The sequence below is a fragment of the Rhinolophus sinicus genome, chromosome 13, assembly GCF_057876585.1.
Source record: "Rhinolophus sinicus isolate RSI-liver-muscle chromosome 13, RSI-T2T, whole genome shotgun sequence".
In the NCBI taxonomy this organism is placed as follows: domain Eukaryota; kingdom Metazoa; phylum Chordata; class Mammalia; order Chiroptera; family Rhinolophidae; genus Rhinolophus; species Rhinolophus sinicus.
The window spans coordinates 13,222,027-13,248,950 of record NC_142513.1 but is presented as its reverse complement, the minus strand read 5'-3'; the positions used below and the strand labels follow the sequence as shown (position 1 = coordinate 13,248,950).

General features: G+C 52.3%; 2 protein-coding genes across 8 annotated transcripts in view; one reads left to right on the top strand and one right to left on the bottom strand.

The window, feature by feature from the left end:
- TOX2 (TOX high mobility group box family member 2) overlaps positions 1–7,381 on the top strand; it is a 124,533-nt gene extending 117,152 nt beyond the window's left edge. For 4 of the 7 annotated variants that reach the window (XM_074317666.2, XM_074317665.2, XM_074317664.2 and 1 more), the window contains 5 exons: positions 1,338–1,565; positions 2,013–2,093; positions 2,881–3,276; positions 3,962–4,089; positions 6,432–7,375. In XM_074317666.2, the coding sequence (XP_074173767.1) occupies positions 1,338–1,565; positions 2,013–2,093; positions 2,881–3,276; positions 3,962–4,089; positions 6,432–6,468 (870 nt within the window). In that variant the 3' untranslated portion in view covers positions 6,469–7,375. Of the gene's footprint in view, positions 1–1,337; positions 1,566–2,012; positions 2,094–2,880; positions 3,277–3,961; positions 4,090–6,431 lie in introns of all 7 variants that reach the window. The other 3 variants (XM_019748740.3, XM_019748764.3, XM_088789119.1) reach the window with 2 other exon arrangements.
- A 10,408-nt stretch (positions 7,382–17,789) lies between these two features.
- The window catches only part of JPH2 (junctophilin 2), a 60,877-nt gene continuing 51,742 nt past the window's right edge, over positions 17,790–26,924 (bottom strand). Inside the window, exons 3-6 of the mRNA XM_019748720.3 lie at positions 23,339–23,457; positions 21,573–22,312; positions 20,686–20,780; positions 17,790–19,406 (exon numbers count right to left, since the gene is read on the bottom strand). Coding sequence (XP_019604279.3) covers positions 20,700–20,780; positions 21,573–22,312; positions 23,339–23,457 — 940 coding nt within the window. The 3' untranslated portion in view covers positions 17,790–19,406; positions 20,686–20,699. The remainder of the gene's footprint in view (positions 19,407–20,685; positions 20,781–21,572; positions 22,313–23,338; positions 23,458–26,924) is intronic.

The following is a 26,924-nucleotide window of genomic DNA, read 5'->3' as shown; positions in this document are numbered from 1 at the left end:
GATGGTATTGTCAAGGTCCCCAGGGTCACGTCTTGTGATCAATATGGTCTTTTAGGGGAAAAATACTCTGACAAAAATGTGTGGTCCAGTAGAGGGCGCCTCTGGGCAGCACTGATGGGGTGGCACGAATGACCCCACCCCAACTTTGGAGACATGGCTGGCCTGCCCAGCATCCCTGGAGCCAGGGGTGGTCCTGCCTCTTCAAGCACATGTCAGGATGAGAGCTCCCCAGCTGCCGAGGCTCCATGCCTTTCTTGGTACTGACTCCAAATCTCCCTTCCTGTTGGAGGGCATCTTATTTTACTGGGGCGGCAAACACAGGGCCCAGAGGGGCCAGGGAGGGATGTGCTTGCCGAGAATCTCCCAATGAGCTAGTGGTAGAATCAAGACTTGATCCCAAACCTCCTACCTCCCTTTCTTCTTCACAAGGCCTCCTACCCCTTTCCACATGGTGGCCCCAGAGAGGCCTGGCCGCCATCTAGCAGAGACCCTGACCTCTCGGCTGCGATGGGGGCCTCGGGAGCCTGGTCCAGCCCCATCCTCACAGTAACTTGTCTGTACCATAGGCCAGGCAGGAGGAGGTTTTCCTTTTCTTTTGCATTTGGCAAACACTTCCCATGGGCCTGTGTTCTAAGCACATAGTCAGCATTGATGGCATGTAATCTCATCACGGCCTCCTGAGGTCGGTGCCATTATTATCTCGGATTGGCCGATAGGGAAACTGAGGCACAGAGAGGTTAAGTGACTTTGTTTTGATTCATTCTTCATTATTGATTAGGACAGTTTATACTCTGTAAAGGTTAATGCAGGGGAAAGGTGATAGAGATGTAAGCGATTTTTGTCTGATTACAAGGCAAATTGATTTTTCCCTGTAGAGATGCAAATGACTTGTGTCCAGTAGAAAAGATTAAATTAAGCCCCAAAACTGATCATTTTATTGCTCTCTAGGACATTGACCAGTTTCTCTTTCTCTTGTATTTCTTCGAATCAATTTTATCAGCGTGCCAATTGTCATTAATGAGTTAAACAAAAAACCCAGGGCTCCTGTCTAGGGAGGGTATGTGTGTGTGCGTGTGTGTGTCTGTCTGTCTCTCTGTGTCTGCCTGTCCATTGCTTCCTCCACCTAGGGTGTCGTTAGCCCCACAGTTTGGCCCACGTGCCCATGTTTGAGCCTAGGATGGTGGCCAGCCCCAGTCACTGCTGGTGTGTGAATAGGGCCTGACAAGCATGGGCTAGGCCTGCTGAGGAAAGACCAGCTCTGCCTAAGGCTGGGGTGGGACCCCTTTGGCAGGAGGTCCTGGGCTTCTCAAATTCTCTGACTCCTCTCACCCGGGCAGATGTCAGGAGAAAAGAGACCCTCAACTGACCCAGGAAAAAAGGCCAAGAACCCAAAGAAGAAGAAGAAGAAGGACCCCAATGAGCCGCAGAAGCCAGTGTCAGCCTACGCGCTCTTCTTCAGAGACACTCAGGCCACCATCAAGGGACAGAACCCCAGCGCCACCTTCGGGGATGTGTCCAAAATCGTGGCCTCCATGTGGGACAGCTTGGGAGAGGAACAGAAGCAGGTGAGTCTCCATCCCTTCCTGGGCCGTCATCCCCGAGGCTTTGAGGTCCTGGAGCCAATGACAGACTTGGAAGGTCTGGCCCAGCCTCTGGAACTGGAGGCTCTTGAAGAGGTCTTTACAGGGCTTAGTTTGCCCATCTGTAAGCTGGGGAGTTAGGCCCCTTCCAATTCTGCTGCGTTCACTAGAGACTTAACTGTCCTGGGCCTCTGCTTCCTCATCTGTTAGATGAGGGCATCTCCGTGTATCTGTCCCTCCAAATCTCAGAGTCTGGGGTCCAGACTAGACCTTTTCTCTCCCACTTACCATATGCCTGTGGCCCCTACCAAGGGCCTCCAGGGGGAACAGGGAGCAGAACTAGGTCACAGGCACATGCCAGCTCCCAGATGTGTGACCTTGGGCTGAGCACGTACCCTCTCCCCAATGCTGCCCCTGTCTTGTGTCTTGCAGGCCTACAAGAGGAAGACCGAAGCAGCAAAGAAGGAATATCTGAAGGCTCTGGCAGCCTACAGGGCTAGCCTTGTCTCCAAGGTAATACCTGGAATCCTAGGCACAGCCTGACGAGAGTGGGGCCACTTGAGGGGTGGAGCAGGAACTGAGGCCCACGGGAGTGGTCAACACCGTAGGTCTTGGAAAGGATGGATACGACCACTGTGGTACTTCTCCAGTGCATCTACTGTGTGCCAGACTCATGCTGGCCACTTTGTAGGCATCACATTTCATCCAGTTCTTCCAACAAGAACACCAAGACTCCGGGGTTAAGCAACTTGCCTGTAATTATCCAGCACGCTAGCTGGCTGTACTAGGATCAAACCCAGTTTTGCCACTCCTCAAACTTGTCCACACTATCTGCCTCTTCCATCAACACCAGCAGCACAGGAGGCTCAGCGTGGCGCTGACGTGTGGCCCAAGGAGGGGTAAGGGTGTTGTCCAGAAGTTATGACAGAGGACATGGCATCTGGGTTGGGCCAGGGCCAAGCAAAGACGGTGCTCCCAGTCAAGGGAACAGCATATGCAAAGGCACAGAGGCTGGGGAGGAGCTTCAATGGAAGAAGACCCGTCTGGATGATGCTGGCTCACTGGCCAAGCCGAGGAGCATGGGTTCCCCTATGAGCAGGGCACCCCATGGATTAAAGCAGGGGGTGGTCGGATGGTCAGAGCCAAGAGCAGTTAGCACCCTGAGTTATGTCTGTCTGGTTAGTCCACAGCTCTCCCCCAAGGGGCCAGAGAGCCAGCCTGGGGCCGTATCAGTGGGTTACACGGCCCAAGTTCTGGCTTCTCTTGTCTTCTCCAGTGACTGGTGTCTGTCTCCTTCCAGAGCTCCCCAGACCAGGGTGAGACCAAGAGCACTCAGGCCAACCCGCCAGCCAAAATGCTCCCGCCCAAGCAGCCCATGTATGCCATGCCAGGCCTGGCCTCTTTCCTGACGCCGTCGGACCTGCAGGCCTTCCGCAGTGGTGCCTCCCCCGCCAGCCTGGCCCGGACGCTGGGCTCCAAGTCGCTGCTGCCAGGCCTCAGCGCGTCCCCCCCGCCGCCACCCTCCTTCCCACTCAGCCCCCCGCTGCACCAGCAACTGCCACTGCCCCCCCACGCCCAGGGCGCCCTCCTCAGTCCTCCCGTCAGCATGTCCCCAGCCACCCAGCCTCCTGTCCTGCCCACTCCCATGGCACTCCAGGTGCAGCTGGCTATGAGCCCCTCACCTCCAGGGCCACAGGTAAGCAGGGATGAGTGGGAACGAGCCCTTCTGGGACCCCTTGTGGAGAGGGGCGGCAGCTTGGGATTTCATGTACCTGCCACTCACCAGCTGTGTTGCTGCAGCCGAGGCACCTTCTCTCTCCGAGCCTCAGTTACCACATCAGCACAATGGGTCTGGTACATCTTATCTGAGATGTGCTGGCTGCAGCCACCAGTTCACAAGTTACCAGACAGATTTTTCAGATTCTTAGGCTCTTCCAGGCCCTACTTGTCTCATCCTCTGTCCACTTCTGCTCTCTATCCTGAAGGGCTGAGGCCATTGCCACTTCTACCAGATCATCCCTAGCCCCTGGCTGTCCCCAAAGCCTTGGAGGCCTGACCCCACTAATTGTTCCGCAGACACCATTCCAAGGTCATTCACACAGCAACTCCATTTTGCAGATTGGGAAACTGAGTCCCCAAAAAGGAAAGGCACTGAAAGCAAAGTCCTTTACCCGCTGACGTAACTAGTACAAGGGCTGAATTTTTCAAAACCAAAGGCGCTCTACTGGGGAATAAGGAAGCATTCTAGGCAGAGGCAGGATGGAGACTTTGTGCAAGCCAGAGGAAGTGTCTCTGTGAGCACCTGGGCCCCTGTTGCTGCCTGAGGCGTGCACCCCATTCTCCCTCCTGTGCTCACCCGCCTCCTCCTTCCTCCTTGGCAGGATTTCCCTCACATCTCCGAGTTCCCCAGCGGCTCCGGGTCCCGCTCACCTGGGCCATCCAACCCCACAAACAGCGGAGACTGGGACAGCAGTTACCCCAGTGGGGAGTGTGGCATCACCACTTGCAGGTCGGTCCTCACCGGTGCTGCCTTAGAGTGGGGACGAGGGAGGGGAAAGAGGCGGGAAGGATATGGACCAGGGGAGGGCCCTGAGAGTCGCTGTCAGCCCTGCAGGAGCCCCTCAGGGACACAGGGTGCCTGCGGTCTTCAGAAGAGGACACAGAGCAAAGCAGGGCCCCAGAAGGACTCGGCTGGTCTGGTGCCAAGGCCCGCTTGGGACCCTGAGGCGTGTCTTCGGTCTTGTTCTGTCTTCCATGCTGGTGTTTTCATAAGTGCTTTCACGGTGCTTCACAGATAGGTCCTCTGTCTTTGGTCAGGTTCCCTAGAAGCAGAGCCTGAGGCAGCAGGATGTGAGTGTCCCTGATGATGTGTTGAGGGCGAGCTTGCAGAAAGGAGAGGGGAAGGAGGGCAACAGGACAGCGCAGGGGAAGGAGCTGAGCGAGGTTTGGTCTCAGCTGGAGACCAGCATCAGGCTGTGATCCCACCAGGAGCTCTGGGCAGGGCTGACACCACAGACCTTGAGGTTAGGGCTGTCTGTACCCCGTGTCCACCAGCCATGGCTGTGGCTCTCCACACCCCAGGGAATGTAGCCCCCTGGGCAAGGCAGGTCCCATTCTGCCAAGGGCTGCTCTGGAGCACAGGGCAGCTGGGAGCATGGGAAAGCGTGGGGCGCCAGCGGTGTTCAGGCAGCCGAGGAGAAGGGGGCCAGCTGGTAAACCCAAGGGCTCACACACCTAGTGGCACCCCACCAGCCCTGCAGCCCAACGTTCCCCTTCACAGGCAGACTCCACGGCCACCTGTCTCCTCCCTGGTCCTCCTGTGGGCCTTAACCTCTGCACCTCCTCTCCTGTCCTGCACCCTTAGCCTTTCAGTCTGGCGCTCAATGCCCCTCCTCTAGGAAGTCTTCCTGGATTGGCATGGCACTTCCTCGTTTCAGCCAGCGGAAGAAGAAAGCAGAGGGCACACTTGTTTCTTCACCCACAAGCCTCAGCTCCCATTTCCCTGACAAGAACTAATGCCACGGCCACACCTGTGAAATAATAGTGCTGAGCTGCTGTCCCAGCAACAGCTCCACATCATGGACAGTGGGGCACTAATGTCTGGTGGACAGGTGGCCATCTCTGCCGCCGGGCGCCCCTGGCCCCTATCCCTAGCTGTCGGCCTCTCAGCTCTCATCTTGCCAAGCCCACCAGTGAGCAAGCAAACATGGCATGTGCCCCCACTTCTCACGTGCCTAGGGAGGTTTCCCTGGGTGGGAGACTCAGCTCAGCAGGGATTCCCTCTCCCATACTCAGGGCAGGGACAGACCCTCCCCCCACAGCCCTTCCCCCTCACCACAGTTTCCCTTCCCCAAAGTCAGGGTATTGGGGTGGGGGGCCTTGAACGGACCATCACAGATTGTCAGAGCTTCCCCCCAACAGGGAGGTCCGACTGCAGCAGTGCCCTATTTCGTGTATGTATTTTAATTGAGGTAACATTGACATCCAAGATTATGTTAGTTTCAGGTGTCCAATATAATGATCCAATATTGATATGTATTGTGACATGATCACCACAATAAGTCTGGTTACCATCCATCACCACATGTAGTAATAAGTTTTCTTTTCTTGGGAACTTTCAAGATTTATTCTCTTAGCAATTTTCAAATATACAATAGAGTATTTTATTAACTGTAGTCACCATGCTGTACATTACATCCCCAGGACTTAGTTATTTCATAACTGGACGTTTGTACCATTGGACCCCCTTCACCCATTTTGCCCACTCCCAACCCCCACCTCTGGCAACCACCAATCTGTTCTCTGTAGGTATGAGCTCGGGTTTTTGGGATTTTGCTTTTTGGTTTTGTTGTTTTAGATTCCACATATAAGTGAGATCGTACAACACCTGTCTTTCTCTGACTTATTTCACTTGGCATAATGCCCTCAAGTGTGATCTATGTTGTTACAAATGAGTACCCTATTTTAAAAACAGAAACAGCACCTGTCCTCCTTTAATTCTGTTTGAAATTTACACTATGACTTAAAAAATGATCTGAGACCGATGATGGCATTGGAAGGACAGAGTAGTTCCGCCTTCCCCACCTTACCCCCAAGTCTGAGGACCAGCGGGGGTGGGGGGGATCCTTTGCTGGGATTCCAAGACGGTGTTCGCTTCTGCCTGGTAGGCAGTCAGGAGAGGACCAGCAAAGCCCCTCATTTATCCTCAGAGGGGCAGCTGCATCCAGGGTGGGCCTGAGGGCTAGTGAGCAGGTGTCCTGATACACGCCAGGCCCTGTGTCCAGGCCCCTGAGAGCCCGTGGGACCAGGTGGGGTCCCATCGGCTCTGACAGACCCTCCTCTCTCCCACAGCCTGCTCCCCAGGGATAAATCTCTCTACCTCACCTAATCCCGCCTCCCCTCTCCTCCCTGAGGCTGCTGGAAGGGCCCACAGCAGGAAAGAGGCCTTGGCAGGAAGCAGGGTGACCTTCAAGAGAGAGCAGTGACACGCCAATGTGCCAAGGCTGAGTCTCGTCCTCGACCTCTTACCAGACTGCAGAGGCAGCCCACCGCCCACCGCCAGCCCAAAGAACCTGCAGGAACCTTCTGCCCCCTGACCTGCTTGCTCCAGGGTTACTGTGGACCCCGCTCCTCGTCCTGCACACCACACCCTATGTCTGGACATCTGGCCCCAGCCCAGGTCACGTGGGCTGCCCCTGGAGGGGTCGCTTACCAACGGAAACCCACCCCCGATGCATGGGGCAGGGGCCAGTCCAGCCACAGATGTGCAAATGTGGTTTTACAGTGTGAACAAGAGATTATGAAACCTATATAAACTGCTGACTCCGTGTAAGTAGTTGACTAAGTGTTTTAGAACTGTGCTGAAGACAACTGTAAGATTATTTTGTGTGGGGGGGGCGAAAGTAGTTTCCTTTAAGGTAAAAAGCATTTTATATGACCCTTAGCACATTGTTTTTTAAGTTTTATCTTAAGGGAGACGTGCATAAAAGCGGCTGTCAAACCGTTTCATCATCTGTAGAGCAAGAGCTGGACAATTTATAGCCACAGTTGGAGGCGTTGCGCTTTTTTTTTTTAAACCATATGTCCACCTATTTAAAATTGCCAATGACAACTTTTGTCTCTTTACAAAGAAAACCTGAGAACAGAAAGGCAGTTTATCATAAAGTGTGCGTGGTTTTGGAGTTTGATTTGGGTTCTTCATGTTGTTTGCAGCTGTTTCCTGGCTCTGGCAAATGTCTGGCTCAGTGCCCAGTGCTTCTCTCAAATTTCTTTATAATAAAACTTCTGAAAAGTTGAAAAAAGTCTGTCTCTTTTTGCCCTTCGTAAGCCAAGGCCAGGTCTCCAAAAGTGGCATTTGGTGATGGCTTTGCCAGGACAGAGCCTCTGATGTCAGTCAGATTCAGGTAAGGTCTTACCTGTCATTTACCTGCCCTTGAGGGTCTGTGTGGATGACAGGGCCTCCCCAGCCTCAGTTTTGCCATCTATGAAATAGGCTAGTAATGGCACAAACACATAGGGTTCTCGTGATGAATAAGAGGGGTTATGGGGATGGGTGCTGGCCATGCAGGTAGTAACACTTAAAAAATATAGTAATAATTTTGTGACTCTTTTAAATGTACCTAGAAAAATAACAATTGTCCAGTGTAGGGACGCATTAGGAGGCTGTCACCGTTGGGCCCGTGACACAGCTATTTTGAGGTAACCTAGACCTTGGGGTGGCACACAGTTTCTCTGGGAGCAGTTTCCTCACTGAAGGGCAGTATGTAATCCATGCTGGAAAAAGAAAAGAGAAAACCAAACCAACAAACAAAACAACGTGCTGTCATGTCAGTAGCGTCCCTGCAATGCGAAGCATAAATATTTCACAGGGTTACAATTTCCTTCCTACGCAGAGCTTGTCAGGAACACGGTGATGACTCAGGCCATTTAATATTCGACTCCTGCTTCTACATCGGAAAAAGCAGCGTCATCAGGTGCAATGCAGACAGCCTAAAATAACAAGAATGTGAGGCTATCGGTCACTGTTTCGCAGGTGGAGGCTCCCACCTGTCCTCTGGTTGCTGCACCAGGAGCTCCGGAGTCCTTTGGGAATGTCCACCTGCCAAGGCTGAGCGCTCAGCCGCAAGGGACACTCAGAGACGCCCACACAGAGTCTAAATACCCCGCCTACAGATGTCAGGGCATTGCCAAGTGAGTGTGGCCCCAGAGACTGGGAACAGAGCCAGTGGTCAGTGGAAGGTACGGGAACTCTGATCTCAAGGCCGCAGAATAGACCACGCCCACAACAGTGTTACTGGTCCCTTTGTTGGCCCCTGCCCAACCCCAGCTCCTGAATGTTGGTTGTTCACTGTTCACAGCTGCCCACTTTGTCTGAGTCATTGCCCTTGACTGGGACGGGGTGCCCCAGCCCCCCCAGAACTGCCCTCAGCTAACGGCCAAACAATGCAGCAGCCAGCTCTGTGGTACCATTCCCGCTCCAGCGCCCCCAGCGGGATCGGGCTATAGCAGGTCACCAGCTGCAACAGCACATCCTTGCTCAGCAATTTCCCCACCTGCCCCGACTACCTCCCGCCCCTCCTGAGCACATCCCTGGTAAGTCACTTGAACCAGAATCCCTGCCTTGGGCTCCATCTAGGGAAATGGACCTGTGATAGATATCAACTGAGCACAGTGGGACCACATCGGTAATGGGCTTCTTTCACTCGCTCCGGCCCTACCTGCAATTGCAAGGCTTTCAGCCCCTGAAACCAACCTAAGCCTGGCCCAAGGGGAAATTGAGGCTCCCGTGTGTTCACAAAGAAATCCTCTCCCCTGGGAACAGTGTCTGCGATGGTGATAGCCACACCCATGGAGCCACCAAGAGCCCAGTGCCACACCTGCCATAAAAACACCGAAGCGTCTGCCACAGATGTCCCCACCAGCCCCTGTGCTCCCAAAGCTGCCACCCTGGTTTCCCACAGCCTCCTAGTGGACCGGGTACCCCTGCAGCCGTGCCACCCCCAATCTGCCAAGGCTAGGTTGTATTCTGGGCCCACCACACGTGATTGTCTGGACCCTACAGTAGTGCCCCTGACATTGTGAAGACCCTTAGATCCTGCCCACAACCTGCCCACTGTCCAAGGGGCTGGCCCAGGGACCAAACCCACTTGCCCTTCCTGCTGTCAAGCGTCTGCTTCAGATTCCTCCATCTCATTGCTCCCCACCCCCCACCCCACCCCCCCACACACAGGTGCATTGGAACTCTCCCAGGAGGCATGGCCTGGGCAAAGGCTGAGCCGCCCACCCCAGAAGGAAGGCATGGCTGGTCCTAAAATCACCAGTCATAATCCCTCCCTCAAGGGCCCCATACAAGTGTCCATATTAGACCAGAAAGTTTGGAAGAATCATATGCAAAAAAAGATCTGACATGCTATTATAGATTCGGGATTTTTTTTTAAAAATTGCCCAACGTCTCCGTGATCACTTAGCTCTGCTCTCCCAATTGCCCCAAACAAATAACCCCAAACCCAGCAGATGCTGGAACGCCATCATTCGGTCTGAAGATGCAGTGTGGGTGATGGTGAGGAGGGAGGAAGGTGTGGGACCCAGCCTGCCTGGGAGACTACCCACGCTGCTGCCTACAGGTCCTGGGAACCTGGGCCAAGTTTGTGACCTTCTCTGTCTCTTCACATACAACTTGGGGATAGTAACACAGCCTCCTTTCCAAAGGGATGTTGTGAGTAACGCGCTCACACATCTCAAGTGCTTAGAACAGTAATTTATTATTGTTGGTATTTAATATCCACACCAGAAGTTACACTTGTTTGTATGGGGTACTTACTAGTCAGAATTTACTAGGCTCTGCTGCGGTAACGGCAGCAACTCCTGACGACTTGGTGGCTTAACACAATGAAAGTTGATTTCTGGCTCACTCGGCCCCACCAATTACACGCGCTGAGTGCCCCCACCGTACCGTGAGTTTAATACTCCCTTCGAGGGACAAGAAGGGGTCAGCCAGAGTCCTGGGCAGGAGACTGCCGCTGTGAAGCAGTTAGAGAAACCACTTCGAAGAGGTTCCAGTCAAGAGGAAAAGGACACAGAGGCCAGCTGTGATCTGGCTGTTGCCCTCTGCTATAGACTGAATGACGTCCCCTCAAAATGCCTGCGTTGAAGCCTAACCCCGAATGTGATGGTATTCAGAGCTGGGCCTGTGGGAGCTGATTAGGTTTAGGTAAGGTCATGGTGGTTAGGCCCTCATCTGTGGTATCTTGTTATGGTACCCAAGCTGACTAATATGCCCTCAGAATGAACAGGGGCTCTGGAGGGACAAGGCAAGGCAGGGGGCGGGGGGGGCGGAGGGAGGGCAGGACCCTGTAGTGCACGGAGCATGCAGGAGCCAGCAGGGCTCAGCAGTGTCAAATCGTGCCTGTGGGACCCCGACACAGTAATTTCATGCTGTTTTATAACAGCAATTAGCATCTACATGGGAGGAAGAATGTTAATTTTCAAGGTCCTTGACTTCAATTTTAAGGCTTCAGTACTACGCGTACATAGCTTAAAAAGTCAAACTGTATTACGCAACTTATAACCACACAGGCTGTCCTTTGCTCCCCACTCCTTCCCGTCCCCGATGCCCACCAGCTCCCACCAAACACTCGACCCTTTTAGCAATTTCCTCTGTTGTTTAACAAATACATATGCCTAGGCTGCTATTTCCTGGTTTATCCTTTTTAAAATATTGTTTATGCACTACTTTCATGCCCCATCTAAGGAAGATCTATAACAATTATTGAGGGCCTACTATGTGCCAAGCATTTTACACATCGAATCCATTTTATTTATCACAACAACCCTGTGAAATAGTTGTCATTAGTCCCATTTACAAATGAGAAAACTGAGGCACAGGGAGGTGGAATAATTGATCCCAGAACGAGTCAGTGGCAGAGTCAGGGTCTGAATCCCAAGTCTGCCAACCTCATACACGTACCATAGGTTTCTTAACCTTGACACTATGGGCATTTGGGGCTAAATAATTCTTTGTTGGTGAAGAGAGGGCGGGGAGAGGTGCTATCCTGTGCATTGCAGGATGTTTGGCGGTGTCGCTGGCTTCTACCCACTAGATACTAGTAGCACCCCTCCCCCCCAGGGGTGACAACCAAAAATCTCCCCAGACATTGCCAAATGACCCCTGGAAGGCAGAATTACCCCCAGCTGAGAACCACTGGTGTGTCAGAAGCTTTGGCTGGGCTTCCCGTTGCTTCAGACTGGGGCTGCCTTAGGCGAGGCCACAGAACTCTGCCTGCCGTTGGCTTTTCAAGGGTCCCGCTCTGGCCGCTGCCCTCCCTGCAGGGTGAGGGGTCCGTGGAGTCGAAGAGAGACGTGCCACCTGGAGCACACCACCTTTCTGAACCACGTTCCATTTCCAGGGCCTACGTGGGCTTGTGGCCAGTTCTCCCGGCTGCTGGAGTAGGCCCTGCCACCCCTGAGAGGTGGCCAAGGGTGTCGTCGATGGGGGTGGGGGTTGGATAGAGCTGGGCATTCGAACGAAGTGGTCTGGACACAAATGTGTACACAAGCCACCACACACACACACACACACACACACACACACACACTGTGGACCGTGTTTAGGTGGGAAGAAAAGGGTGGTGGGCTCTGGGCAGGGGCCTCCCTTTGTATCTGACTAAGTCTGCAAATATTAGGACCAGCCTGTTCCAGGCCCCAGCTGCTGGTGTCCTGCTGGGAATGTGGCTGTAGGTCAAACATTGCTGACACATCAGTTTCAAGACTTGATCCAATTCTTTTTTGGAACAAGGAGGATTCAGTGCTCGTACACCTCTGTGTTTTCTTCCCCTTCCCCTGGGGTCCCAGTAAAGCTCCATAATAAGTGTGGTTAAATCAATATTCCATGTTTTACATTATTATGATGTAAACTGGTGTTTACTGATGGGCTAACCTGTGTTCTTTAATTATCTATCCCTTGAATAGTTTTTGTTTTTGGGTTTTGTTCTTTGTGTGCTTTCTTTCCTCTGGTTGCTCATTCCTCACAGAACCTGAACTCACTCTGTGGACAGTCAGACACTCGGCATTCCAATTCACTCTTTCTCTAGGCGGCCTCACAGCTGTCACCTGAAGTTTTCTTATTTTTTCTTTTTTCAAATTTTTACTAAATTTATTGGGGTGATATTTGTTAGTAAAATTATATAGGTTTCAAATGTACAATCTATAATACATCATCTGTAACTTCCATTGTGTGCTCACTACCCAAAATCTAGTCTCCTTCTGTCACTATATATTTGACCCCTTTTATCTCCTTCATCTTCCTCCACCCCCCCTTACCCTCTGGTAACCACTATACTGTTGTCTGTGTCGATGAGTTTCTGTTTGTTTATCTTGTTTGTTTGTTGCTTTCAGTTTTATATCCCACATGAGTGAAATTATATGGTTCTCAACTTTTTCTGTCTGATTTACTTTGCTTAGCATGATAATCTCAAGATTCATCCATGTTGTAGCGAATGGCAGTATTTCATCTTTTCTTATGGCCGAGTAATATTCCATTGTGTATATATACCACATCTTCTCTATCCAATCATCTATTGAAAGACACTTCAGTTGTTTCCATGTCTTGGCCACCATGCTGCAGTGAATGCTGCAGTGAACATAGGGGAACATACATCTTTACGTATAAATGTTTTCAGATTTTGGGGTAGATACCCAGAAGAGGGATTGCTGAGTCATATGGTAATTCTATTCTTAATTTTTTGAGGAACCTCCATACTGTTTCCCATCATGGCGGTACCAGTCTATATTCCCACCAGCAGTGAATGAGGGTTCCTTTTTCTCCACAACCTCTCCAACACGTGTGATTACTTGTCTTGTTGGTAATAGCCATTCTAACAGGGGTGAGTTTGGTATCTCCTCACACCTGAAGCTTCCTTTTAATGTTATTTGGCAAATCCCTTTGCTCTTCTTCACTGAAGGGTCCTCTGTTTTCTGGATTCCATCTAGTCCTCTTTCTTGTTTTGTTTCTTTGTGGGGATGGAGCATATCTGGCAGTAGCTTTCTAAGAAAGGGCAGATGGGAAATAAACTTGCAGTTCTGCAAACGGTTTTATTCTCCCCTCGCACTTGGTTGATAGTTTGACCAGGCAAAGACATCCAGGTTGAAAGTATCTTCCTCTGCAAATTCTGACGGCATGGTTTCATTGCCATCTAGTTTCCAGCATTGCTGTTGAAGACTCTCATGTCACTCTACTTCCCACTTCTCTGTTTGTTTCTTGCATTCTCCCCTCCTTCTCTGTTCACTTTTAGATGTTCTCCTTGCTACCGTGTTTCCCCAAAAATAAGACCTAGCAGGACCATCAGCTCTAATGCATCTTTTGGAGCAAAAATTAATATAAGACCCTGTGGGGACACAGCCAAGGGTGCAGTTTCCAGGCTCTCGCCCTCATGTGGAAAGGCGCTCACTCAGGTAGTAAATGGCCATCAACTGTGATTGGATGGCCAACAGCTGTGGCTAGTTGGCTGTCAGCTGTAACCAGTGAGCCATTGGCCACTAATATAACTGCAGTGGCTATGCTAGCAGAAAATGGGGGCTAGCAAGAAGATGGTGGCTGAGCTAGCAAATGCGGATTGCAGTTAGCAAGTGAGGTTGGTTGATTGACAGAGAAGCAGACAGTAGGTTGCAGATCGTGTGGATCCTGTTTCCTGTGTCTCCAACCCAGCCGCCAGCGAGACTATATTGGTGTGACTCTCCTATCTATGGCTCCGTGGGTGTTCCTTTTTGGCCTCACAATATCCTGCGTTCTTATGAGAGGAGCGGGAGCTGAGACCCCCATGACACCCTGCATGACAGACCCCATTTGTTCCAAAAGAGATATTAGAGCTTGTGGGGACAGAGTCCGAGAGAGCAGTTTCCACGCTCTCGGCCTCACGTGGAAAGGTGCTGGCTCGGGTAGTAGATGGCCATCAGCTGTGACTAGTTGGCCATCAACTGTTACCGGTTAGCCATTAGCCACTAATATAACTGCTGTGGCTACGCTGGCAAGCTCGGATTGCAGTTAGCAAGTGGGGTCGGTTGGCAGAGAAGCGGATGGCAGGTTGCGGATCATGTAGCTCCTGCTTCCTGTGTCTCCAACCCAGCCGCCAGCAAGAATATAGTGGTGTGAATCCCCTATCTATTGTTCCTTGGGTGTTCCTTTTTGTCCTCACCATATCCTGCGTTCTTATGCAGGGAGCAGGACCAGAGACCCCGCATGACACCCCGCACGACAGAGCTGATGGTCTGGCTAGGTCTTATTTTGTGGGAAACATGCACGGTATGTCTTGAAATTGTACAGTGATGTACCTTTAGCTGGGTCATTTTTCAGTATGCTGGCCCTAGGTAGACCCTTCCAATCTGAAAAGTGCTAGATGGCCTCTCCCCTCCAACTTCTTCTGTCTTACTCCTAGACAGAAGTGGTGAGGAGTATGGTTAAGTGGAGAGTGTCTTGCCAAAAAACATTTAAGTTCCGTGTGTTTTAAAACACCACGCTAGCCAAAACAGAACAAGTTTGCCAGCCAAATGCAGCCTCCAAGCATCTAGTTTGTGCCCTCCCTTGAAAATATGGTTAAAAGTATGGGTTTTGAAGATAGCCAGACCTGGTTTTGAATCTTAGCTTCTTATCTGTAAAATGCAGTCATGTTTCAAATAATAGCGCTATTGTGAGGAATCCATGAAAGAATGCAAGTGAAGCGCTTGGTGCAAGGCCTGGCACATAGTAAGTGCTTAATTTACAGTAAATGTTATTATTGTGGTGAATCAGAAAATAGTGATAGTAATTATTTTTAAAAAAAGTAAAAGCCTTTTGAGCCATTATAAGATCACGCATGTGTAGAGCAGTGGTGCCACCTGGTGGTCATAATTAAGAACTGCAGTGCAGGTGCCGGCCCGGTGGCTCAGGTAGTTGGAGCTTCGTGCTCCTAACTCCGAAGACTGCCGTTCAATTCCCACATGGGCCAATGGGCTCTCGATCACAAGGTTGCCTGTTCGATTCCTCAAGGCCCGCAAGGGATTATGGGCTGTGCCCCTGCAACTAGCAACAGTAACTGGACCTGGAGCTGAGCTGCGCCCTCCACAATTAAGATTGAAAGGACAACTTGAAGCTGAACTGCACCCTCCACAACTAAGATTGAAAGGACAACAACGTGACTTGGGGAAAAAAAGTCCTGGAAGTACACACTGTTCCCCAATAAAATCCTGTTCCTCTTCCCCAATAAAATCTTTTAAAAAAAAATTAAAAAAAAGAACTGCAGTGCAGTGTAACAGGCCTAACAGAATTGTTAGGAGCCAAGTTGGGCTTTAGGATCAAACAGACAATGGTATTCATCATCCCAGAAAAGGAAGCCAAGAAGGTTTGAGATATTAAGGGACAGAAACAGGACTAGAACCAGCGGCCTGACTTTAGAGCTATTGCACCGAAGCACATTGCTGGTCTGCCACCATATAGCACAGTGCCTGACCCACAGCCACCTGACTCCAAGTGTGGGGTTTTGCTTGGCGGACTAGCAAGATGGGGCAGAGAGAAGTGGAGGAAGAAGCTCAGCCTTCATAGACACAGACAGAAATTTGCACAAAGAAGAAAACTGACCGTATTTTAATTGCCGCATATGTGCAAATTTTGTGTTGTTCGATTTATTGTTTGCTCCATACAACTTTTTCAGGCTTGAGGCCGCCAATGGTTGTCATCTAGCTGTTTTGTTACATGCATTCAAAAGCATCTTGAGCTGGATCCTCTGTGGGTCCATCAGAGATTATGAAAATTCCCTTCTTGCCATGAATCCCAAATCTGAATTCCATAGCTCCTGGGCCCCCTCCCTTTATCTGCCTTAGAAGAGTCCTGCCGAGACCCCAAGGCAGTGGTCAGTGATCACAGGCCCCAGCAATGTCCCAAAGGTGGTTTTGAGTCGTCGTCCCGCCCCGCCCCCGCCCCCCCATGGCACAAGACACCTTAAATGAATTCTGGACATGGTGAAGGACCAGACAAGCTGCAGGTGGCCAAGACTGGAAGAAGCACCAGCCAGGCTGCACTGCGTCTGAGCCACCAGGGGGCGCCTGTCTCCGACCAACTTTACCTGACTCCCAGGCTCCAAGGGCTCAGGCATGAGCCTCCTTTTCAAACCATCCAAGGTGATTCTAATTTAGCATCCCACTACTCATTACCCCTCACTCCTATTTTACACACACACACACCCTTCCTCAATGAGTTTTATCAAAGCCTCTGCAGATTAGAACAACTCCCTTCTCATTCCCACTCCCACCACCCCTCTTGTGTTCCCCCCAAGCCCATCCTTCTTCCTGGGGATCCCTGGCTCATTCCGGGGTACCACGCATGATACACCTCACCTGATTCTCACAACTGCACTGCCTGTGAAGAAGGCAATGGACAGGGATTATGGTCTCTTTGGCAGAAGAGGAAAGTGAGGCACAGAAGGAATGACTGACACACAGCAAGTCAGTGGCAGCACCGAGGAGACCAAATCGCTCCTGGATCTGCGGGAACTCGAGCCTGTGGATGGGCCGGGGGCCCTCTCCTCCAACCATCCCACCAGGGCCACGGTTTTGGGAGAAACTTAATGGAAAGTGCTTATTTACTAACAACTCAGGACAATTGCTTTCTGCCACTGACTTGCTGTGTGACCTTGGGCAAGTCTCCTCTCCTCTCTGAGCCTCTGTAGAGTGTGACGATGGCCTCTGGGTTCCCTTCTGACTGAGCCATTCTGTTATTCTTTGGGACCTGAATCATTTCCATCCGTTTGGGGCTTCCCGGGTCCTCAATCAAAATGCACGAGGGCTAATGACAGTGCTGCAGGATAATAGCCAACAATGGCACATGTCTCCATTTCGTAAGTGCTTTTGACAGCTGGGCTTCACATAAGCTTCAACATTTCATGTAATCCTCACTACAAACTCAGGGAGTAAGTTCTATTCCCTTCCCCATTTTGTAGATGAGGAAACTGAGGCTCAGAGAAGTGAAGTAAGTGGATGAGCCCACAAAGACCCAACCTCAAAGGACAGGGAAGCTTCTGAAAGTCGGTGTGGGGGCAGAGCCCCAGAAAGTAGTTTCCAGGCTCTCGGCCTCAGGTGGAAAGGTGCTGGCTCAGGTAGTAAATGGCCATCAACTGTGATTGCATGGCCATCAGCTGTGGCTCGTTGGCCGTCAGCTGTAACCAGTGAGCCATTGGCCACTAATATAACTGCTGTGGCTACGCTAGGAGAGAGAGGAGAAAATGGGGGCTAGCAAGAAGATGGCGGCTGGGCTGGCAAGCGCAGATTGCAGTTAGGATGGCTGGTTGCGGACAGTGTGGATCCAGCCTCCAGTGAGAGTATAGTGCTGCCAGCGAGAATATACTAGTATGACTCCCCTACCTATGGCTCCGTGGGTGTTCCTTTTTGGCCTCACCATATCCTGCGTTCTTGTATGGGGAGCGGGAGCAGAGACCCCGCAGGCCGCCCCGCCTGAAAAATGGCGCAGCGAGCAGGGTCTCCCGCACGACAGTCGGCTTTAGAGACTCAAGGTCTGCCCTAGGTCTGTGGGCTTTGAGCTGCCACTTACGAGATATTACGGGAACTGCAAGAGAGAGAGATGGAGCCTGAACCAGCATGACCCAGAGGCCCCAGCCTCTCTTGCCCTCCCTCCCTCAGCCAGTCCCTCCTCCTGGCCCCACAAGTAGACGCCACAGCCCCACCAGAGCCTGTGAGCGGACGCAGGTTTATTATTGCATAGACTGCAGCATCCTGAAGCCTCACCCCAAACACCAGCCCCCAGCTCGGCCCGGGAGCTCCGACAGACCTGAGCAGTGCCCGCAACCTGCCCTCCTCATTCCCTAGGAGTCCAGAAAAGCCCAATCACAGATGTAGAGAATGGGAGAATCCACAGGCTTCTCTCCGTAGAAACGTAGTCCAAGATCTCAGTCACGCCACAAGGCCCCCGCAGGGTTTGAAACAGCGAATATGAAGCTGGACGGAAGGTCTCAAGAATCGAGGTGGGAGGGAAAGCAGAGCCCATCAAAAGCAACTTCAGGGTGCAGAACCCCCTAGGAGAGGTCTGGCCACGATGTCAAAGCCCCCAGGTCCACAGAAATGAAGGCAGGAGAACTGCAGCCCCTCCTGCTGTCTGAAGACATCGCTACATACTTCCCAGGGCTTGGAGGGGCCTGGGAGCCTATTCCCTCCACCCAGCCCTCAGCCTCTGCCCATCCCCAGCCAGCACAAGGGCCCAGAGACCCAGTGTGGTACCAAACATCTGTAATGAGCTACATGCAAACACTCTCTTCTGCCATACAAGCCACGGGCCTTATTATAACAAAGACAGTGCCGGATGGGAGGCCTGGACTTGCTCCTGTCTCCCTGGGAAATGCCTGTTGACAAGCAGCCCATCTTCAGCACCTGCCTGAACATCTGCCCCGGGGAAATCTGCCTGGGCTTCCAAGCTCATGCTCCCCTGAGCCTGCGGTGGGCCCTGGTGGGGGAAGCGGACAGACCAATTCATAGGGCATCACAGCAGCTTAATCTTACCAATCCCAGGACTGAGCACACTGGAAGCCCTAAATGCAATGCCAGCCTCAGGCTCAGGCACACGCAAAAACAGGGACCCTCCTAACTGCCCCTTAGCCCTTCTTCCCACTCCACCCCTTGGCCACCTGGTCGGTGGCTTCCCAGCCAAAGGCTCCAATCCCTCATGTCTCCCCCTCTTCTATTGGTCCAGAAAGAAAGCTAACTGGACCGGTGGGAGCATAGTCAAACTGAGCATGTCCATTTCCTCTATGGTCATCCAGAACATCTGTAAGCAGGGGACAGAGCGTGTGCTGGGTCAAGACTGCCAAAGGGGGGCCTCTGCACCGTCTGAGAGTGTCTCCCTCCCTGGCCCTGTATGGGGATCTGTCACTCCCTCTGCTTGCTCGGGAGGCCCCAGCCCAGCAGCCAGAGGTTAAAATAAAGCAGAAGACGGGCAGGAGGAAGAGGGCTGGGACTTAATATTCTGGCTTGCTGACTTCTCCCAAAACACACAAAAGCCCAGGGAGGGGGTGACCTAGAGGGAGGTGAGGGAGTGAGTAAGGATGAGGGATGGGAATACTTCAGGGCTTTCCCTGCCCCTGGACAGAGAGCTCCAAGAGGGTTTCCAGCACATTCTATTCCTCTGGGCACCTCCACCACCCAGCAGGGCGCCACCGGAGGCCTCCATAAACGTTTGCAGTGCAGATGTGAGCTGGAACGCCGGGGTTCCAGGTCAGAGTCCAGTCCTCCTTGACCACCCTGCTTGGCACTGCAGAAAGACGGGTCTTCTTGTCCTCAGCAGGAACTCCTGGCCTGCAAGAGACAGCAAGAGGGTGGGGGAGGGATGGAGGATGCACGGGGCTGGGCCAAGATCAAGGCGGGGGGTTCAAGCCTCGGGCTTGATCTTCTCTGGGACAAGGTCCACTCCCAACCCCCTAGGGTAGCTTTGCCCCCTCGCTCTGACTCAGTGGGATCAGACACAAGCCTTCCCAAGGTCCCTCAGATGCTGCCTCTGTGTGTTTGCACGTGCTGCTCCCTTTGCCTGGTCTGCTCTTCCCTTCCTTTGTCCCCCCCCCTTTCCACTGTCAGCTGGCTCACCCCTTTCCCTCCTTCAGTCCTCAGTCCCTGCAGCGATCATTCCAGATTTCCTGTGAAACACGGACCTTGCCGAGTGCTGCATTCATCCCCAGGACAGCACCTACCAGGCTAATAATGTCATTGGCTACCTACATGGTGACAGGACAGGGATTCCTTCTCCTCTGGGACTCAGTTGGATCCTCTAGGATCAAGGGAGGGGGCTTTGGTGGGGGGCAGGGCAAGAGGCAGAAACTGTCAGCATCACCAGGCACAGGATGTACGGTGTAAAGGCTGGTCCCAGCAGGAAAAAGATTTTATTTGTCTTGTAGATTTGCAGCCAGTGAGGGCCACTTCTTTTTAATCCAGTCCCCTTTACCTCCGTTTCATGGGACCTTTCCCAGACCCCTCCCCAGCTCCATCATAGGGAGAAAACAATTGATGAAACCAATTGACTGAGAGCAGGGTTTCAGAAAGAGAGGACTCAGGGAGAAGGTGGAGAGGGTGGGGAGGGGGCAAGAGAGGAAGGAAGGACAGAGGGAAGAGGGTCCAGCCATCTCAGGTGAACTCAGTTCCGAGGGCCTGGGAGAAGGGAGGCAAGAACTGTTTCGCTTGACATTTGAGCTGCAAGACCTTTACGTAATGAGCTGTACGTTACGGGTTTACTCCCGTTATGTTCACCCTATTTCTTCGGGCAACGGTGAGTCCCTGCTGTTTCGCTAGATCCCAGCAGAGCAGCTGCCCAGTAAATGTTGGTCAAATGGATGAATGAGTGAGTGAATGAGTGAGGGAAGCCTCCAGTGCTTACCTGACAGAGAGCAGGTGCTCAAGTGTTGAGCTAATAAGGGAGGCGGGAAGGAGGGTCTGACCTATCAAATCCCCACTCTAGGTCTTGCCTCTGCTAGGGGATGGGCCTCAGTCAACCACAGGCCCGAGGCTCAGTAGGCAACAGGTCTTTCCTCCCATCATCCTGGTGCCCAGACGTCTACAGGCTGCCGTCCCCTCCTCCCAGCCGCACCTGGTAGCTGAGGGTCAGGTCAGGAGGTGAACGAAGAGGATGGCCAGGCCGATGTTGAGCAGGATCACCATGCAGATGAGGACGGTGTTAGGGACCTGGGAGCAGTGGAGAGAGGCTGTGTGAGTCCCCAAGGCCTCTGCCCAGATCCCAACAGGCTGGACGGAGGAGCAGGAACTTCCGGAAGAACCCCTCTAAGAGCACCTCCCTACTTTGCTCACTGCAGCCTCCAGCACCTGGATGGCAGACCATCTGGGCTGAAAAGATGCTTGGAAACAATTAACCAAACCACTGAGGGTCCAGAGAGGGGCAAGGACAGGTCCCAAGGCACACAGCGGGCCGTGTTGGGCCTGGAACCCAGGAACGGGCCTTCCCAGTGCTAATTCCTCTGGGGCCGCGTGTGTCAGTCCCTCAGAGTGTAGCCTCACAGTGTGGCTGCAGTTCCCAGCTCCCAGCCTCCCATAATGAGTCCGGAGGTCCAGGACCCAAGCCGGGCTGGGCCTTTCCTCCTCCCCCAGGAAGCCCTCTCTGCTACACCCTGTAGCAGAAAGTGCTGGTACCAACCCAGCCCAGATGCCCCTGACCCAGGAGCTGCTCCCACACCCCAGGTGCTTAGGGCTCCCAGCCTCCCCCTTCTCCAAAGTACTGCCCTGCTCACCAGATAACAGGTACAAAGTCGGGCCTCCTGTCCCACCAGGGGGGTAACTGATGCTCCCAAGTGGCCCCGAGCTCAGGCTCCACTTGACCAAGCCCACATCGCCGCTGGGGTTGCCCCCTGCTCAATCCTGTGCCACCAACCTCCGCCCAGAATCATGTGCCTCCGAGTCCTGCCTGCAGCTCAACTACCCGTAGGGAAGCTGACCTTGGACTCCTCCTGCCCACAGCCTCACCTCCTCCACCTCCACTTCCGCCTCTGCCACCAGCGCGGCTTCCTTGCGAGTCTTCTTCTTGGCCCCGGCCTTGGTCAGCCCTCGGCCCTCAGTCTTGCGGGCCTTGGCCTTGGATTCCGCTTTGGGGACAATGGGCTTGGGCTCCAGCTTGGCGGGGGTCTCGGGCGCGGGCGTGGGCGTGGGCGCGGGCTCGGGACTCCCAGGCATAGGGGGCTGCACTGGGGCGGAGGCCGGGGACGGAGGCGCTGAGTCGGACCTGGAGACCTCAGGCTCAGGCTCAGGCTCGTCCTCCAACGGGGGCGGCGCGGGCGGCCCGGTGCGCACCGCGTAGCTGTGGTAGCCCTGGTACAGCGCCACCTCAGGCTCCCGCGACCGTGCGGGCGGCGCCTGCAGCGCCTCGATGGCCATGTGCTCGGTGGTTGGACGCGCTGGGCTGCGACGGCCCTCGGACGGCGTGGCCGACCGGCTGCCCTCGGTGCCGGGCTCGCCGTTCCAGGCGCCGGGGCTCAGCAGGCCATCCTTGGTCGTCCCCGGACGGGGCCGCTTGGGCTGCGGGGGTGTCCCGGCCGGCGACGGGGGGCCAACCTCGGGTCGAGGGGTCTCACGCTCATGCAGCTGTGGGCTCTCGCGGGGCCGCCCAGGGAGGCCAGCGGCTCCCGGGCCCCGGTCGGGGGGCTCTAGCAGGCTCTCCGAGTTTTCCAGGATCTCCTGAAGCAGCCGGCGCTTCTGATATTCTGGACCTGCCAAGGACAACACAGGGAGGATGGGTTCGAACCGTGGTCCCGCCACCGGCTGATCCTGGGCAAGCCGCTTAACCTCACTGCGCCTCGTTTATTTACTCAGCCAGCATTCACCTACCATCTGCTGTACGCCAAGCACTGCTCTAAGCAATTTCCAAATATTAACTCATTTAATAGTTTTAATCACCCTATGAGGTCGATGCTATTAATCTCCATTTTTACAGATGATGAAGAAAGGGAGGCTCAGAGAGGTGAAATCACTTGCCCAAAGTCACCCAGCTGACAAAGGGCAGAGCCAGGACTAGCACCCGGGAAGTCTGACTCCAAACTACGCTCTTAACGGTGACGCTGCTCTCTTTCCATTCCCTTATCTGAAATATGGGCCTAATAATAAACTAGTTCATAAATACTAATAGAATGATTACGTGGGTGAAAAAAAAATGCATGTAAAAATGCCGAGCTCTGCTTGTCCCAGTTACAACTGTTGCTATGACCACCCAAGGCGGAGGCAGCCAGGCACTGTCGCTCTTCCTGGGACCAGCAGGGGGAGCGCTGGCACCAGAAGCAACTTCTCTCAGACGCCGCTCTGCACTCCAAACTCTTCCCATCCAGTCTACCTTTAGTCTCTTTGCTGCAGCCAGAATAATGTCTAGAAAACAAATCTAATCATGCCACTCGCCTTCAAACTCTCCATGCAGAGAACACCAATCTTCCTACCATTCTATCTCAGGGCAAGGTTTGTATCAGAACTAGGTCCTGCTCACTCTGCAGCCTCATTTCCCAGAGAGAAGAGACAGCTTGGAGTGAGCCCAGTTCACAGCGGGAGGCCTCTGACACCCCCACTACAATCTCTGCATGAGTCCCCTGTGTCACACCATCCCCTGCTTGCACCATCCACACATTTCCTAGAACTTAGAGAACATTGTGAAGACTTGGGCATCTCAGCTTTCCAGAAAGCAAAGAAAAAGAAAAGTGGCCACCCCCAGGGGCCTCCCCCCCGCCCAGTCCTACTTCGGCTGGCCCTACCTGGCTGGTAGAAGTCTGGAGCCAGCTCCCTGGCCAAAGTGCGGGCAATGTTGGACTCTTGGTTGGCAGCCAGGGCGGCCTGTTCTGCAGCCTCAGCTTTGGCCTTGGCATGGCTTGTCCTAAGGAGACAACATGGCAAACACTCAGGATCCCTCCAGAGAACCAGACCTCCGCCCCTTCACCCCAACCCTCAAAGAGACACCCTGAGCAGAGCATTCATTCACTCAGGCTGTCAATGAATATTCATTGAGCCCTGTGGCTCAGATTGCTGTGCATTCCCCAGACCATCTCTTCTTTCTGGGCACACAAATAGACCACATTTCCCAGCCTCCTTTGCAGCTAGGTGTGATCAGGTGACTGAATCCTAGCCCGTGCATTGTGGGAAGAGGTGACGTATGCTATTTCCAGGCCTGGCGGATAAGAAACTCCCCTGTGATCTTTTACTTCATCTCTTTTTCCTCTGTTGCTGGTAAACAGGATACTTAACCTCTTTCGTGGCACAGACCCCTTTGGCATTAGGTGAGGCCTATGGACCCCTTGTCAGAATGTTCTAAAATGCACGAAAGACATAGGATTACAAAAGGATGTAATTATATTGACACACTGTTACCAAAATACTTAAAAGAACAAATATGTAATATAGTATGTCCTCCTTTATTAACACATTAAACAAAATATCTAGCAGGTACATTAGCTACTATAATTTTAAACTACAGATTAGCTTAAAGGATATTTCAAGGATACCTGCAACAATAGTAATATGACATTGAAATATATGTGTTTCTATGGGTGACAAAGTCACAGAGACTGCTAATACTACTGTAGTTTATTGCCAATGTCCATAATTGAAGAAAATGCTAAATTTCAGTTAGAAGTTAGTAAAAATAAAAATGCAGTTTTCCCATCTATTGCCAACACTTTCAGTGCCCTGCCCAGATCCCTTCATTGGGCAGATGTACCCAGCCTCCCTCAGCTGCTGTATTGACTGCTGATGGCTCATTGCTGTCCCAGAGAATTATAACCAACAGAAGCCATCTTGTTCCAGAGGTCAAAACCCCACTCCCACCTCAACCCAGGAAGCCCAACCAATGACTGATGACATCCGCCAATCCCTTCTTGCCCCTAGGGGAACCAAATCTGTGGTATAAGCTGGGCTCCAGAGTCCCTGTGGGAGTCAGGCGGAAGCAGGACTCGAAGTAAGACCTTGAGTAAGACATCCGTGTTCAGCTACTTCCCTATCCAGCCCTGCTTCTTTCACCCCCCTCTCTCCTGAGAGTGTTCCCCCATTAAACCAAGTGTGCAAAAATCCCCATCTCAGACTCAGCTTCTAGGGAATCTAACCTAAGACAGCATCCAAGTTCACGGACTCCCTGAATTACATCCACAGAACCCACTGTGGACTCCAGGTTAAGGAACACAGTGGCAGGAACCTGGGTCCATCCATGATTATTGCACAAAGCAAAGTCCCCTTCCACAGGGGACTATGAAACATTGAAGCACTGAGTTTAAATATTAAGTGTGGAACATTTAAGCAATCCCTTAAACATGTTGTGTTAAGCCCCTGAGGTTCGGGGGCTGTTTGTTTCAGCTGTTAGTCTAGCCTCATAGACACACTACTAAAATAATAGTAGCCCCGTGTATGAATGGACCGGGCACCATTCTAAAGGAATTATGAGGATTATCTCATGTAATCATCACGATGACGTAGGAAGCTGGTACTGGTATGATTTCCCCGATTTTACAGAAAAGGAAATGGAGGCACAGGCAGGGTAAGTAACTTGCCCTTGGTCACAGAGTCACTAAGCGTAGGGTCTGGCAAGTCGACTCCAGAGCCTGGGTGCTAGAACACTGCTCTGGAACATATGCCACGCATGGGCAGGCGCTGAGGACAGAGATCCCTGTGGACAAGACAAGCTGGGCCCTGCCCTCACCGTCAAGTGAGGGAGATGGGTAGCAAACGAGCAACAGAAAGTATTGAATAAAATGTCATTAAATAAAAAGGGCTCCATGGGGGCGGACGGGTGGCTCAGTTGGTTGGAGCACAACCTCTGGGCAGCAGGGCTGCCAGTTCGATTCCCGCATGGGCCGGCAGGCTGCGCCGTCTGCATCTAGAGTGAAGTCAATAAGCTGCTGCTCAGCTCCCCGGTGGCCAGATGGCTCAGTTGGTGGAGCGTGGGCTCTCAACCACAAGGTTGCCGGTTCGACTCCTTGACTCCCATGGGGGATGATGGGCTGCGCCCCCTGCAACTAACAACGGCGACTGGACCTGAAGCTGGGCTGTGCCCTCCACAACTAAAATTGAAGGGATGGGGGCTTGACTTGGAAAAGTCCTGGAAGTACACACTGTTCCCCAATAAAGTCCTGTTAATAAAAAATAAAAAGCTCCACAGCAAGCATGAGAAGTGCCATAAAGGAAGCATGTAGAATGCAGTGGAGGAGGTCAGCGGTGGAGGTGGGATAGTCGGGGAAGGTTTCTTTGTGGCTGTGACATTCAAGTCGAGACCTGAAGACACACGAATTAGGCCTCTAAGAGGTGAGGTGGGGATAGCGAGCCAGGCAGAGGGAAGAGCATATGCCAAGGCCCTGAGTGGGGGTAAGAGCTCGGTGCCTTTGGGGAACTGAAAGGTCAAATCAGTGAGCACCTGTGAAGATGAGGTAATGCCTTGAGGTGTTGATGTACCCGTGTCTCTGTAGTCTCCAGCACAGAAGTGAGCCCCCCAAAAGCGAGGTAAATTTTATTAAGCTCCTACTACGTGCCAGGCCCTTTACCTACGTTATCCCTTTCAACCCTCAAAACTGCCTGGGACAGTATTTACTGCCCTTACTTCACAGCTGGGGAAACTGAGTCTCAGATAGGTATCTTGTCAAGGGTGCAAAACAATAGTTAACACTTACAAAGTATTTACTACATGCCAAGGGCTTTACAGAAATTCACTCACTTGATTCCCCCCAATGACACCACGTGGCAGACGTTATTGCCGTCATCCCTCTTTACAGAGGTGAAATCCAGGGCACAGGAGTCTTTTAACGATCTCACCCAAATTTACACAGCCAGCGAGTGACAGAGTGAGAGTTTGGACCAAGGCATTCTGGGATCTGGACTCTGTCTCCTTAACCACAGGCTATGCTTCCACTCGGTAGTGGAGTTCAAGCCCAGACTTGTCTGATTTGCAAGCCCCTGCCCTCTCCACCCTGCCACAATAGTGTCTACTGAAGAAGAGAACATTTTACCAAATGAAAGAATACATAAACGAACACAAGCAAACACACGTGCACAGATGTGTGGGCAAGAGGGTAGTAGAGGGAGTCGGTAAGAGCATGGCTTTGCAATCTGCAGCCCTGGATTCTAATTTTGACGCTGCCAAGGCTGGGTAAAGCGAGTGAGGCATCCACTTCAGGCTCAAAATTTAGGAGGATGCCAAAAAAAAACACAAAAAACTGTGTAATCGAGATAAATAATATTTTAATACAATATTTTTAAAAGTCAAAATTAATGCCAAGAAAAAGTGCTTGATGAACAAGCTATGAACAAAATTTAAATAAACGCTGGATCAGACCCTGCACTTGCACGAGTTGCCTGGCTCAC